Source organism: Condylostylus longicornis, unplaced genomic scaffold, assembly GCF_029603195.1.
Source record: "Condylostylus longicornis isolate FDR11 unplaced genomic scaffold, ASM2960319v2 ptg000013l, whole genome shotgun sequence".
Taxonomy (NCBI): Eukaryota; Metazoa; Arthropoda; class Insecta; order Diptera; family Dolichopodidae; genus Condylostylus; species Condylostylus longicornis.
The window spans coordinates 1,042,897-1,059,253 of NW_026577982.1; the positions used below are offsets into that span (position 1 = coordinate 1,042,897).

The 16,357-nt window shown below is 21.9% G+C and overlaps 1 protein-coding gene across 2 annotated transcripts in view; it reads left to right on the forward strand.

Annotated features, from left to right (window-relative positions):
• The window catches only part of LOC129605278 (uncharacterized), an 87,426-nt gene extending 73,750 nt beyond the window's left edge, over positions 1 to 13,676 (forward strand). The window contains exons 3-8 of one of the 2 annotated variants that reach the window (XM_055514931.1): positions 3,266 to 3,414; positions 3,505 to 3,709; positions 3,778 to 4,024; positions 4,732 to 4,840; positions 5,039 to 5,192; positions 11,712 to 13,676. In XM_055514931.1, coding sequence (XP_055370906.1) covers positions 3,266 to 3,414; positions 3,505 to 3,709; positions 3,778 to 4,024; positions 4,732 to 4,840; positions 5,039 to 5,192; positions 11,712 to 13,337 — 2,490 coding nt within the window. In that variant the 3' untranslated portion in view covers positions 13,338 to 13,676. The remainder of the gene's footprint in view (positions 1 to 3,265; positions 3,415 to 3,504; positions 3,710 to 3,777; positions 4,025 to 4,731; positions 4,841 to 5,038; positions 5,193 to 11,711) is intronic. The other variant, XM_055514932.1, reaches the window with a different exon arrangement.
• Positions 13,677 to 16,357: the final 2,681 nt, after the last annotated feature.

The window sequence follows — 16,357 nt, forward strand, 5'->3', positions numbered from 1 at the left end:
ATGCGAAAACCGAGGATGGGAGGTAGTTCATTCTTCATAGAATACGGTACAAGATGGAATAAAGATGGGAATGGAGAGGGTCGAGTCGGAGCACTGACAATATTTTTCGGGGCTCCGACAAACTAAATATCTTTTGGCAGATCATAATCAGACATCTTTTTAAGAAAATTATTGAAACCAAGTGAAAATACTCAGGGTTGATTTGTCAGGGGATTGAGAGAACTCCCAAGGAGCCTGCGATTGCAACCGATTGCATTTTGTAAATTTTTTTTAAAGGTACAAACACGAGTACAATTTTTCTTTGTGGGTTGCGGTGCATTTTTACAACAATACAAAACCTACAACCAGTTCAAAAAAGTAAGCGTGAATTAATTGTACCTTTTAGTGAGGCCTGTAAAACAAAAATTTAAGAATAAGAAATGAAACATTATTCTAAGTTACGGCATAATTTAAGAATGTAATTTACAAAACAAAATTATTAAAAATTACATAAGTACAAAAACATTCAATTTTCATTCAACTTTTGAATTAGAGAGGGTTTATTAACTTGTCAACAAAAAAAAAAAATTAACTAAATTACACAATACCTTAAAAACATTTTATTTCTACTTAAGAAGGTTAACTGTATTTTACAAAAACATTTTTAAAATTCATATGAAAAATTAATGAAGAAGAAAATTTATTAAAGTCACGTTCCTCTCTCTCACTTATAACAAAGGTGCAAACAAATTTATATTCATAGCCCTTTTTATTATTTAACTTGTTACTAGCAATACGACAAGTTTAAGAGCATATTTTCAGTTATACGCATAGCATATTTTCATTTTTGCATAGAAATCTTTATGTTTGTAAACAAAAATGCTAAAGCATCTCAAATGTGTGCTTATAAATGCTTTCTATATCAATATGAAGTTTAAATTCAATTTCATGTAGTACAAGTGTAACAAAGTCTTGCAGCATATTATCATTTAACTGGTTTAGTCTTTATTAACTTGATTACCGTTTCTTAAACTTGCATTGCCTATGCATGAAATTAGTTAAATCGTGTATACCTATTATTTCGACAGCCATGTCTTCTATGAAATTTTCTGTATTAAAAGTTGCTCGATATAATCTGGGTTATATTATGTAGATTGCCAGTAACATATTGATCACATATTACGCTTATATTGATTTGTTTTTCTTTTGATAATATAACGGTCTCTAATTTTGTGTTAATTAGTATTCAATGTAGCACTTCTTTTACAAAATTCAATATTTTATTAAACGAATTGTTGAACTTTAATAATAGAAGCAAAAAAAATGAATAAATTTCATGACTAATTTTTATTTTATGAATTTTTTAACTGTTAAAGTGTTTAATTAAATTTTAAATAGAGTTTATTGTAATATTTTGTTTGTTTAAGTAAAAAGTTGGTCTAGTTACACAAATTTTTCATACATACAACACAATAAATTATTATAAAAATTTAATATGTTGAATACCAGTTCTTTAAAAGTAAATCGACGTACTCGTCAAAATAATGCTCTCGAAACCTTGTTGTTTTATGGTTGAAATGAAGTTTATTTTATTTATGTATCGATATTGCTCTTTAATTTTGGCAACAATTTACGCACTATATATAAACCCATATTTTCTCTTTCTACTAATTTTGCTAATTTTTTAGCGCAAAAATTAATTTCTGAAATATTTTGAATTTTACATTTCAATAACTTTATACAATTGTATTAAAAATGAATGAGATTCTCTTAACCTAAAATCATTATACCATAACAGCCTAGTTCCAGAATAAAAATTATGATTGAATTACAATATTTTACGTATGATTGAAATTTAATGATTCATAACCTTATTTGGAATACAAACAGAGGCAATATAGATACTTAGATAAATAATCAAAATTTAAATAGAACTTTCTAATATTATTAAAGTTTTGTATTATATTATTTAAAATTGCTTCTTTTAGTCACTTTAATTTAATCATATATTAAACAATCACTTTGCATCATACATACTACAACTTAAAAGAAAATTTCTTTTTGGAATTTGCAAAAACACAAAAATTTACAAAACAATGGAGGAAATATATTTGGTTTTTTTTCTTCTAAAATCAATCAAATATAATAAGAAAGAAAGAAAAAATAAATATTTTACTAAAATAGAATTGAATCATTTATTGAACCGCGAAAATTTCCGCAATGTTACTAATTTACAATACCAAATTATTTTAACAATTTTATACACACTGAATAAAGTGAAAAAATATATGTATGAATTTACCCAAATGATAATAAATAATTTCTTTTCTTTAAATAATCTTTACAAAAATAAAATTTAGAATTTTCCAAAAAATTACTCTGGTCTTCGTTTTTTTAAAGCGTTTGTAATGCAATTTGGATTTTCTTAAGTGATTTGGTTATTTGAAATTGAAATTAATTACTACTTATGTACTATGTAAGTATATAAATTTCCTTGCCTTGAAAGAGAAATTAAGAGGTCTTGTGGTAGCCTCCTATCATGAAAAATTATAATTACGAGTACAATTTAAAATTTTGATGGCTCACTTCAATATTTTAAATAATACTTTTGACTCTTTGAAGAAACTAATTCTCTCATTTGTAGATAAAAGAGCTCAAACACTTTCTAAAAAAAATTTTGCAATTACGAAGTCTATTTCAATAATTTTTTTCTTTCTAGGGTTTCAGTTTAGGCTTCTTGAGAAACTTAGTCCTTTTTCGCAAAAATTTAAAAAAATCTTGGAAAAAAAGAGACCTACATTATTGAGGCATAATCGAATATAATTAATCTATTATTAATTTAATTATCTGTTATTTAAACTTTTGAATTTGCCCTGGTTCCTAGGATCATTATGAAATTTGCGCATAAATCTCTTCTCTATTATACTCTGTTTGACGTTTCATAATTCGCATTCCCCACATAACAATTGAAACGATCGTATACGAGCACAATTATTGTTCTATAGTTGCCAATAATAACTAGGAATTTATTTTAGCTTCTTTTGTTTTTAATTTCCAATATAATTTTTCCCTATTTCCCTATATTTATTGCATTTAATCGATAATAACTGTATTTTATAAATTTATTTTTAGAACAATTTAATTTTTTTTGTTTTCTGCAATCAGAGATATTTTTGATTAAAACAATTTGCGTGAAATTATTCACGCATAGTTTAAAGAAAATTACATAATTGTTTTTTTTTTTTTAATTTTATTTTAATATTTATTTTTGTTTTTTATTTTGCAGCATCTTCAAAAACAGAACAATGCACTTAGAGAAGTTAATGATGCCAGACTGCATTGTTATGAAACATTAGACATTTCAATACAAGACTTGGAAAGGAAAAATGAAAAATTAAATAAGGAAAATATTAAATTACAAAATAAAAATAAGGCGTAAGTATTTTTAAAAAAATCCATAATTATAAAAAATTTTTTTAAATATAATAAATTTATTAATAAATTATTTATTTATTTTAATTATAGAATCACTGAGGCTCATGAATTATTGGAAAGAGAACGTGATGAATCGCTCAAAAATATTGAAGACTTAAAAAAATCTTTACATTCAGAACGTAAACGTATTGAAAAATTATTAGAAGAAAAAAATAATAAAAGCGATGAAAATCAAGTTAATTTACGGCCAAATGTATTTACATCATCATCTGAATATAATGATGATGAAGCTGATGTAAGTCTTATTAAAAATATTATAAAATTTTATATATTAATAATTAATAATTTTTTTTTTTATTTTAGGGATTTAATCCAAATACAACACAACCAGAAAATTGTAGTTTTGCATTCCAATCACCTGGTCATCATGATAAAAATTCAACTGATATTAGTGATAGAGTTAATAATGAATTATTGGAATCTCTTAGTTTAAGTCATATTACATCTGATGAAAATGAAGAGATTATAAGAGAATTGGATTCAACTAAAAAAGCGTATCGTGCTGAACAACAAAAAGTTTTAGAATTAGAAGATCAAATATTCACTTTAAGTAAGTTGAAAATTATACACACAAATAGCGGCATTTGGAAAATTTCTATACAGTGTAATATCTCAAGAATATAATATGCACGATGTGTTCCTTAATTTCAAAATCTATGAGAAATATCTAAAAGTAATAAAAATTTTAAATTTTGAATCACTTAGATATATTATAAACATAATATGTTTATAATCATCAATCCAAATGGACTTAAAATTAAGTAATTCAACTTTTAAATCAATCAAAAGAAATTTCATGCCAAGGCAATAAAAAAACAATCTTTTGCTGTTCAAATTGTTTGTTCAAAATATGAAAAAGAAAATTATGGCTCATTGTCCAGATCAAAGAATTCAATATTCAAGATCAAAGATTTTAATATTTTGTAGCCCCAATAATTTTCGTTCTAAATATCAAAATCTATTTTTCTCTTCACTTTCATATTTAAAAGAATGAATTTCACTTTATAAAATTTGATAAATTTTCAACATTTTGTAGATTTTCAGGATGTAAATGTTAATTTAAAATACAAGAAAGAAACTTCTTTTGTAAATTTTTACAGGGAACGATTTTCCTAAACTTCAATACTATTCATATTTATACATTTTTTAATATTTATTTATTTAAAAAAAAACCTAACTGATCTCATGCATAACACATCTATTAATTTTTAAAATTTTTTTAATTAATTTTACAATTATTTTTTTTTTAAATTTTAGTTCGAGAAAATCAGTCATTACAAGGAAAACTTGCTCAAAGTAATGTTAATGAAGACTTAAAATCTTTACAATCGGTCCAAGATGAACTTTCCATTTTGGATGAAGTTCGGTAAGTTAAAATTGTTCAATTTTGTGATCATTTGCATTTTCCTAATGTTAAGTTAATATTAATTTTGAATTAAATTCTAATTTAATAAATAATTAATTGTATTAAACATTTTAAAACTACAGTCTAATTATACAAATTACAATAATCGAATAAAATTTTTGCTAATTATGTTTCTTTTTGTTTATTTTTTTTTTTTAGACAAGGTCGAATGTGTACCAGATGTTTACGTTCTGTTGATGAACGTACAAATATGGATGAAGCGTCATCAATTGCTCCAACAGAAGATGATGATGATCGAAGCCTTTTAGACTTAGAACAAGAACGTATTTATCATTCCGCTTTAACAGTGAAGGTATGGAGATTTTCTTTAGTTATCTTATTAAAAATGTTAAATAATATTTCTTGAGCAAAATTTATTTTTGCTTTTATATACTTTTAATTGTATAAGTAAAAATTTATTTTGTATAATTAAAATTTAAAACTTGAAAAATAATTACTTAATAAAAGATCATATAAAACAACCAAAAATTTTATTACATTAAAATTTCAGGATTTTTTTTCCTTAATTACAAGACATTTTACATAATTTTATAAAACTTTAAAATTTACTATACTGTAACCTGACTAGAGTTAAAAAATATATGATCTTTTATTTAGTAGTTCAATAAAATATTGTACATAAAATTTTACAAGTAAGAAATTTGTACAAAGTTCATTAAAATTTAAAATAGTTAACAGCTTATATAGCACATTATTTTTGGTAATTTCTTAGAGACATTAATATTTTTTGTATATAGAAACATAAACATATTGTAATGAATATGTAAATAGAATACTAAAATACTTAAATTACTAGAAAGTTCAATACTAAATATAATTTACTAAAACATAAAAGAATTAAAAATTTAATTAAAAACTTAATTTTAATCAAATTATTGCATGTATTTTGTGGTTTTAATTAGTAGCAAAATTAAAAATTTAGATTTTAAATATGGCATGAAAAAATTATTTTATTACTTTAAAAATAATATTTTTACTATCTATTTAAAATGTTGTTAAAAACAAAAAACACATAATTTTGTCTTAAGAATTATAATTGCAATATGAAATTTTTTTGCCACATTGTTGAGGATTATTATGAGAAAAGAATCATATAGTTTTAAAATGACGTTTATTGTCAAAAATTAGATACATACATATTTTTATTGCAAACATAAACCAAACAATTTAATTAAGCAAATTTATGTTTACAATAAATTTTTTAAAATTTTTACGATAAATATCAATAATACTTCTCCAAATTAAGCCCCATTATTATAAAAAATTATTGTTTTATATTATATTATATAGAAATTTATAATATTAAGAAAATTTAAATTAGTATTATAAATCACAACAAACTAGCACTGATATGAAGTAGATAATGGAGAGGGGTATGAACAGCTAAACTCTTCATGCAAGAGAAAGGGCTATAACATACATAAATGAAAGTTTTTTGGGAGAAATTTAAGTGTTAATTAACATAAATTTCTAATTATATAATATTAAAGCATGTTAGGGTTTATAGTTAATATATTCAAGTTTTTGAAGATATTAGCTATTAAATATGAAAGACCTCTAAGATACTGAATCATTTATTATAACTTATTTGATAACTTATTTGAGTAAATATTTAAAAATATCAAAAACCTTTTCATAAAAGTTCAAATAACAATAATTCAAATTTAATAACATAAATTATTTATAACATATTTAATACAATTATGTTATTTGATCCCCCTATTTAAACAAAATATAAAAATTTAAAAGATTTCATATATTTACAGTAATGTTCAATATAAAAATATTTATTTCATGATTTGTCATAAATTTATTATGAATCTTAACTTTAACAATTTTATTTAATTTTTACCATTTAATTACTTTTACATAACATAATTTTTTTTTAATTTCATTTTGAAGCTTTGTTTTCGTTCTTCCATGAAATTGCGATCAAAAATTAATAATTATTAATTATTTAAAATTGTACAAATACAAAATGTAGATTATTTTTGACACTATTTAAAAATTTAATATTAAATATAAAAAAGTAATAAGCTGCTAAACACTTTATTGTCTGCGTAGAATTCAATTAAATTTGAAAATTTCAAAACATACTAATTTCAAAGTACAATATTACATCATAATACAACAAAATAATTAAATAAAACTTATTAAAAATAAATAACTATTTTGTTTTTTAAATTATTAATAAAAAAAATACATTCAGAGATTTGAAATTCAAAATAACACCAAATTCATATAAAAGTTAAAATTTACCAATTGCTATTAAGGTGCTACACTGTGTAGAGTTATCCTTAATATTCATTTAGATTCTGTTCAAAGCTAAGCTCTAAGATCAATAATTTAAGATGCATACTTCGCAATCACTTTCAAAATAAAATCTTTTAAATTTATTTTCCTCCTTTTATTTAAGAATTAACATTTATCAATTTTTATATTCAACTATTTTTTAATTAAATTTATTATTAATGAGTTATTAATTAAATCTAGATTATTAATAAACTAAAATTTCACATTATTTGATTATCTTTAGTCTCTCTAGTTACGAGTATGTAGTCTTTCTTATTTTTAGTTATGTAAAAAATAATTGGAAGAGCATAAAATCATATGCACTATTATTAATTTGCAAAAAAAAATTCACTTGATTTTTATCAAAATTATTAATGTTTTTTACATTCAAACATTTCTAATTTTTGACAACAAAATTCTATTTTTTTTTTCGTAAGGTGCCGTTTACATATTCAATAAAACATAAGATTAAATCTAATGACTGTCTAACATACTCGTACATATCAATCAGACTATACGTCAAAATTATAACCAAAAAAAAAATCAGCTAATCGCTGTTCAAAACTCACATTTGAAATTGGTTGTCGCCGTTTTACTTTTAAAAAATCTTTCAATAAATTTGATAGAGTAATTTGTATTATTTGCCGCCAGACAAAGTTTGATATCAGAAAATGTTTACACATACGACTTTTATCTGACTCTGATTAAATCTTAGGTTTTGTCGTTTAAAAATATAAATTCATAAAAAATAAAATTATCTAAAATTTTTTAGTACGAAACCAAATAGGTTCTACAATTCAAATTTCTGAATATATTTTAATTTTTATTTTTTATTAAAAATTTTCATCAAATACTTCTAATACACTATACTGGCAACAATAGAAAAAGAAAAACAAAATTCAAATTAAACAAACATTCAAAAATACAAATTATTAATATTTTTTTTTTTTGAAATGAACTAATAAAGAAAAATAATAATTTTAGGAAAATTAAATTAAAATCCTAATTATTGTTTTTGAATCAAATTAAATTTTATTAATTAATAATAATATTAATAAAGAAAATTAAATTAAGATTAAAATACAAAAAAAATAAAAATTAAAAAAGAAAATATATTATTATGTAATACCTAACCTATAATATTATTATAGGCGGAATGTGTGATTTGTTCAAAAACAACAAAGTACCTGCATGAGTTGCCTATACAATTAGATCAAATAGTGATTGATTTATGGAAGAAATTCAAAAATATACCATTATTGCGATGGATCTTGAAAATCTTACAATGGCCAGCATTAGTCATTTATCGTATGATTAGTTTACCACAAGATGATTATTTTAGTTTTATGTAGAATACTTTTATTTTTTTTTTAATAATTTTTATTTGTTTTTTTTTTTTTTGTTCTCTCTCTCTCTTTCTCTTTATAGTAGAAAAATTATTATTTTAAAATTATTAAATTTTGATTTTTTTTTTTAATTGTATTATTAATTGTTATATTAATACTAAAAAATATAATATAAAAAAAAAAATATAAATTTTCTGTTTAAAAGAAAATAATTAACGAAAAAAAAGAATCACAAAATATGAAAAATGTGAAAATTTAATTAATTTAAATTTATTACAAAAAAAAAAGAAATAACAATCATAAAAATTCAATTGCCTCAAAACTTGTTAAAATTTCATTTTGTTAAATATTAAAGTTTTTTTACGCATACAATATTAAATAATTTAAATCAGCGGTTCTCTTGATTAGCAGAAAACAAAGCGAAACAAAATTAATTTTCAAAAATTTTCTATCTGATATCTATTTGAATTGCCAATATAGTCTACACTGTAAAAAAAATTTTATTAGAAACTATTATAATATAATTGAATATTATATGTGAATTACTTCTTTTACTGTAATCCCAATTTCAACCAATTTTTTTTTAATAAAATACATTTGTTATTCAATTATTTTTCTGAATTAATAAAATTAATTTTTAATTAAATGTAATTATTAATTATTATTTATTTAGTATAAATAAAAATGAAGTCTTCATTTTTTATTTTCTGTTATATTTTTTATAATAATTTTAAAATTTCCATTCAGTAATCATTGGATTACAATTAATTAAAAATTACAGTACAAAATTACAAATGAATATTTACCAAAAATACCATGTAATAAAATATGTACCATTTCTTGCTACAATATTCAAATGCATATAGTATACATACTTAATATTTAATTTGAGTTTCCTTAAGCCATTAAAAAATTAATATCATTGTTACATTACTATCAAGTAATTCAAATACATATAAAGTTTGTATTGAAAAAATATTTAGTAGCAACCCCCAAACATTTAAATTTTCAAATAACAAAATTGTATGCAATAAAAAAAAATTTAATTTACAAATTTAATTTTCATTGTTTTTTTTTTCAATTTTATTTCAAAAATTGTTAATAATATTATTTAGTCATTTAGAACATTAGGTATTTAAAAAAAAAAAACAAAAAATAAGTAGTTTTGAAAACTAATTTTATTTTTTACTTTTAATTTGAATGTTATTAAAATTATTTGATTATTTACAAAAAAATTAATTAATTTTAATTAAAATTTCAATTATTATTTAACTGTTTTTTTTGTAATATATATTTTTTTTTCTAAGTTTACAAAAAAAAAGGAATTTATTTATTTATAATTTATAAGAAAAGAAGAAAAAAAAAACAAAAATAAATGACAATAAAAAGACATTTTTTTATATTAATTTATATGAAGTTTTGTTTATTTGTTTTTTTTTTTTTTTAATTTTTCATTCATAATACACACATTTTTAATCATTTTCATTCATATATCGCAATTCTTATCCTAATGTCCGAGACACAAACGTATCTTCTTATTATTATTATACCCTTAAATCAAAAATGATTTTTGCTGGCTTATTGTGCAGTTTATGTTTTCCCTCTGTGTATATGCATATAAATATTAATTAAAAAAAACAAAAGTAAAAATTTGTTTTTTATGATAATGTTATATTTATTTTTAAATTTCATTTCTATTAACTAATTATATTTATTAAGTAATATTTGAAATTTTACTATTATTTTGTATTTTGTAAAAATTTTCATTATAAATTGCATGATATTTTTACTGTATTTAAAGTATTCTTGTACGTGAGTGGATTATTTTTTGTTTCAGTGTTTTTATTTCGTTTATAAAAATATAGTATATTGTATTGTGATATACATATAATAATTATTATGTACAATAATTATTTTAAATATATTCATAGTTTTAAGTTTGGCGAAATGGAATGGTAATGGGGAAAATTTTTATATCTATACCTTATTTTTATTTAATTAAAAATCTAAAAATCCAAGAAAATATTTATAAAAGAAAATGTACAAGTATATACAAACAGAAAAAAATATAAGAAAATATCAAAGTGTAATTTTCTTATAATTTTTAACTATTTAAAATTTTGATTACAACATGAACTGTAATAATTGACATTTTACTTTTATGTCAAAATTCATTTAGAATTCACTAAAATTTTTTCTAAAACTCTTTATTTCAGTATAAATACTGTAATCATATTCAAATCATATTACAAAAATTCGATTCCACTGTTGTTAAAATATTTGAAAAATATTAATAAATGATTTTTTGTGATTATTTCAAATTAATTTTATTTCATTTCAATGCCACTGCTTTTTTTAAACTGCACTATATTAGTCTTATAAAACAGTTTATTAAAATGAGCGTATGTAGTATAAATTTAGTGCAGTTAACTATTTTAATAATTATTTAATAACATTTATTTAACAATATTTGAAATTATAAATAAAATAGAAATTTTTCTCATTATTTTAAATAAATAAATTTATTACTTATTTATTTAAAAATAAATTGATGGTAGAAATATTTAAATGTATTTTCTATGTAAATTAAAACAGTGTTAATTTTTTTTTAAATTTATGAAGTCAGTACATAATTTGATAATTTAAAAAAAAACAACAAATAGGACATAAAATAAACTGATAATAAAACTTGATACAAAGTCGATTATAATGACAGCTTCACATATGTAGTAGAGTAAATGAATGCATTTGACAGTATTATTCAGTTAAAAGAACACATACAAAATAATTTTTTATTTGAGTAATTTTATAATACGTAAAACAATACAGCAAATGAAATCTAAACCATAATCTTTAATTATATTTATCATTCGCAACATACATTAAGTATACGCCATGTATGTCATTAAATTTATAACATTAATAAGTCACTGTTAAAATTACTTACCCCTGAATTCCCGTTCCTATGTACATGTACATACATATATACGTATGTTAGTCAATTTTATTGTAGAGTATGTATTCAAAATTTTTGTAATATACATACATACATACATATTAAATAATATTACAAAAATTAATATCACTTTCCTAAAGTGATTTTAATATTTTTATATATTTGATTTTAATTTTTTTCTTATATAGACATATATTAAATGAAATTTATTTTTCAGTTGTCTTCATCACAAAAGGGCAGCTCAATTGATTTGCATGCTGATTGCGATAGCCCAAATCCATATCGTGAACTTTTAGAAAAATATGAAGCACTTGTTGAAATTCAAAGTCGGGGAGTTTTTCGTAAAAATTTCAATAATTTAACTGAAAATGATCAACAACCATCATTATCTGATGAACTACAATCATGCGGTTTCATTTGCCCAAATATTATACCAATTGTTCCGGTTACAACATCAGCATCAGATAATGAAAACTATATTGATGAAAATCAATTACAACAAAATGCCATATTAAATGATGCTGCTAGTTGTAATGGTAGCACAACAAATGAAACATTATCACAAGGTCGTACTAGTAGCAATGGTGGTATATTAAATGAAAACTCAAAAATAGGAAAATCACGTTCTACTCCAACTGAAATTTTTTCAGAAGCAGAAACATCAAGTTCCGGTTTTTCGGATGAAACGAGCAATAAAAGTACACAAACTGATGATCGTCCTGGTTATTTCTTATGCTCAATTGGTGATGGTGAAGATTGTAAATTTAGTATTTATGATGATGTTAGTCCCGTTGATTCCCGTTTCCGTAATCGTCCTGAATATCGTGAATTATTTAAAGAAATATTTGCTGTATTACGTAAAGCAGCTAAAAATAAAGAAGAAGGTGAAAAATTACCTCTCCTTGATGACACAAACCCGTCTACAAAACAGCTAGATGTAAATGCATCTACAGAAACAGATAAAGTACCACCAGTTACTCCATCAAATGAAGAATTACCAGATTTTGGAGATGATACCCAATCAGTTGTATCATCAGTTATGTCAGAACAATCTGTTGCCATGTCTGAATGTATCACAAAAACAGAACGTAAATCTGCTAAGAAACACATAATCAATCAAGAAGTTAAATCATCATGTTCATCATACAATAAGCAACAAATAATTACAGAAAATGGACTTATTTTAACACCGTTAAAACGTGAACCATTAGAATATGTTGCTGTTGGTGTTGGTATAAAAAAGAAAAATCGTAAGAAAAATCGTAATTTTAATTCGGATCGTTCTGAATCACCGGTAGGCTTACCATCACCGCCCCGAATCTATTTTAGTGGTAAAAAACGACGTGACATGAGACCGTTAAACGTTAGTCCACTTGCAACTCATAGTGGACCAGAACGAAATAATCAAAATATGTATGCAGAATGGAATGGTACATCTATGGTAATTTATAATCGTAATCATGCACAATCTCCGACCCCACATTGTAATAAAAATAACATTATTACCAGTAATACCGATAGTAAGGAACAAAATATTATTGAAGAAGAAGTTGATCAACAACAACAACAACAAAAACAACAACAACATCATCACCATCATCATCATACCAATCAACATAAACCTTTAGATATGACTCGTGGTCAATATAGACCAAGTCAAGCATCACAAGATTTACATAAACTAAAAAAATTGGAATTATCGTACGCTGAAGTATTAAGACGAGCTGATGCATGTAAACACAATCATAATCAGCATCCAAATCCACATCATTCACCAAATTTTCATCATAACCATCATCAAAATCATCAAAATCATCATAATTATCATCACAGAAGAAAATAAATAAATAAATAATTAAAAAAAACAATTCTATAAGTAAATAATTATTATTAATTTATATAAGTATGTATGTATGTAGGGTTCTAGCTATTGTTTTTAAAATTTTCCTATTTTTTTTTTTGTTCTTCGCAAAACTCAACTTGTAAAACTAAAGCTCAAAAATTTGAAAAAATATATAAATGGAAGTTAAAGAAAATAAATATAAAAATAAAAATGATGTACTTATACAAAACATTCTATTTAATTTAAGTATTAATATTTAATAATATAATGAAAATGATATAAATTTAAAATGCATGTAATGTCATTTTATGTCATAATCAAATCGTAAAAATAATTATTAATTAAAATTATATTCAAGTGCCAAACTTCGTAAATATTTATAAATTTATATTCGAAAACTCAAATAAAAATTTTATTTAGATTATTTATTTATGATAATCGATTAATATATACAATATAGATTTAAATGATCGTAGTTAAATTCAAATTAATATTCCAAATTATTCCAACAATATATTAATTTTTGTGAAAATATAATCGTGTTTTTTAGATTAATACAAACTAAACTAAATATTAATAAATTAAAATTTTATATCATATTATAGCAAATATTAAACCTATTTGTTAAATAAACTCTAAAACTAGAAAAAAAAAATAAACAATTCCCTTGTACATTTATATAAATTCTAAAAATATTACGACAATTTGTTTATATAATACTCAATAAATTGATTTCCATTCTAACATTACCTATGTTATAAAGTATTAAATTAATTAATTAAAAAATCCAACTAACACGAAAAATTGTTTTAAATATAAGAAAATGCAACGAATTTTGATCAAACAGTATAGAATTTTTTTTTATTCAAATTTTTTAGTCCTAATTTGCTTATGGCAGTAACAATAAGGGATGTGTTCCATTTTTTTTTTGTTATTTTAATGTGTAAAAAATAATTTGAATTTTTTAAATGTATAAAAAATATAAATATAATAAAAATAAAACGTATTGGTTTTGAAAAGCACAAAAATTTCAAATTGTTTTTAAAAAATTTTCTATTTTCGTATATTGTCGATTTTAATATATTCTCGAAACACATAAAGCATAAAATTCCATTTTAAACCTTTCTTAACAATAATTTATGAATTTTTTATATACTTAACTAGTTGGATCTTTAAATTTAATGTTTATAATAAAAGTTAATTAACCCAATGATAAAAGTTTTATTAATGGTAAATAATATTATACAATGATTTTAAGAATATAATTATAATAATTATAATACCATTGAAAATTCAAAATAGTATTCGGTTTTTTAAATCAATAATAAGAACAATAACAAATTTAAGATAATTAAAAACTAAATATGTATGGCATAATATTATAAAAAGCTCAAAAATTCCAATTACAATGTTATTGTATTGACAAAAGCATGACATTCATGCATTAAATTGAACAAGAAACAAACCAATTCTTTAAATTATTAAATTTCTTCATATCAAAATAAAATAATAAATTAAAAATTTTTCATTAAAAAATCATTTGCAATAATTTATAGCCTATTTTATTTATTTTTAATTTCACTAATCCTACATACATTTAATGAATGTGTCATTTCGCTTACAAAACGTTTATTATAAAATTAAGAGAATACACCCTAATTCCATTTAAATATTTGAATAAAATATTTAATAATAATAATAATATTATAAAATTATAAAAATGAAATTCTGAAAATTCTTTAAAAGGCGGCAATAATATTATAATATAATAAAATTAAAATAATAAAAAATATGCTTACTTATTATTTAAAAAAGAAAGTGTAATTATTTAACATTAATGTGCCAAAAATATTAGGTAAGTACCTATAAAAATTTATTATTAAAAAAAATTTTTCTATCACATTTTTTACTTACTTCCAAACGAATTTTTTCTTTGACTGTTATTTAAATATTTAAACTACTATGCAGTTCCCAGTATAAAACTTTTTTACACATTAAGATTGTGAAAGGCGTAAGTTTTCGTTTATGTACCTGCAAAACAAAATATTAATTGATTTTACTATATGAAAGTAAGGAAATTCTTTTTTTTTTGCTTAAAATATATTCCAAATCTTAGTGGTCTTTCTCTTGAAATTGGAAACTCAACTAACAAAAATAATTTTTATCTATTGCAATTTTTAATCTCTTAATATAAAAAAGTATTTTGAAATACCTTCAACGGTATTAAGATGATTTTTAAAATATTTTGAAACTTTCATACTATGCAAATTTTTTTTAAGAAAAATGTCAACTTCAAAAGATCAAAATTTGTATCCCGGAAAAAAACTATATTAAATCCACAATAGTAGCTGGTAACTGTTTACATATCAGTCTAAAATTACCTGATAGACTTCAGATTTTACGTCAAAATTTTATCAAAAATTATAACCAAAATAAAAATCAGCTGATCGCTGTTCCAAATTTCCACAAAAAATTAATTGTCTGATCTAATAAGAACAGAGTAATTTGAATTATTTGCTATCAAACAAAATCGATGTCAAACAGTGTTCACTTCGTAGACATATCTTAGACATATAAACAGTAACAAATTTTAAAGGCGATTTCAAAATTTTGTTTTAACAACACATACTGTCTTTTGCAATTCCAAATACTTATCACATTTGAGTCAATTTCAGATCAATTTATACTGCAAATACAAATAAAAAAAACCATTTACCCCTAAATATTTTCCTTGGACAATTGCCAATTTTTGTTTGGTTATATATTTGGCAACTGTTCTAATTAAATGAAGTGATTGTAATTAAATGAAGTGATTGAATTTATGTAATAAAAGCCGCTATCATTCTTTTAAAATATGTTTACATGTAAAAACTTTATAGTTTCATAAAAACCTAAAAATAAGAAAGAAGAACACTGTGGAAACACGAAATAATTTTTGTTTATTGGGTCGCACTAATATAGTATTATGGTATGGTCCCTTTAAATATGATTTCTTCAAAATGTCAAAAGTCATATTTAGT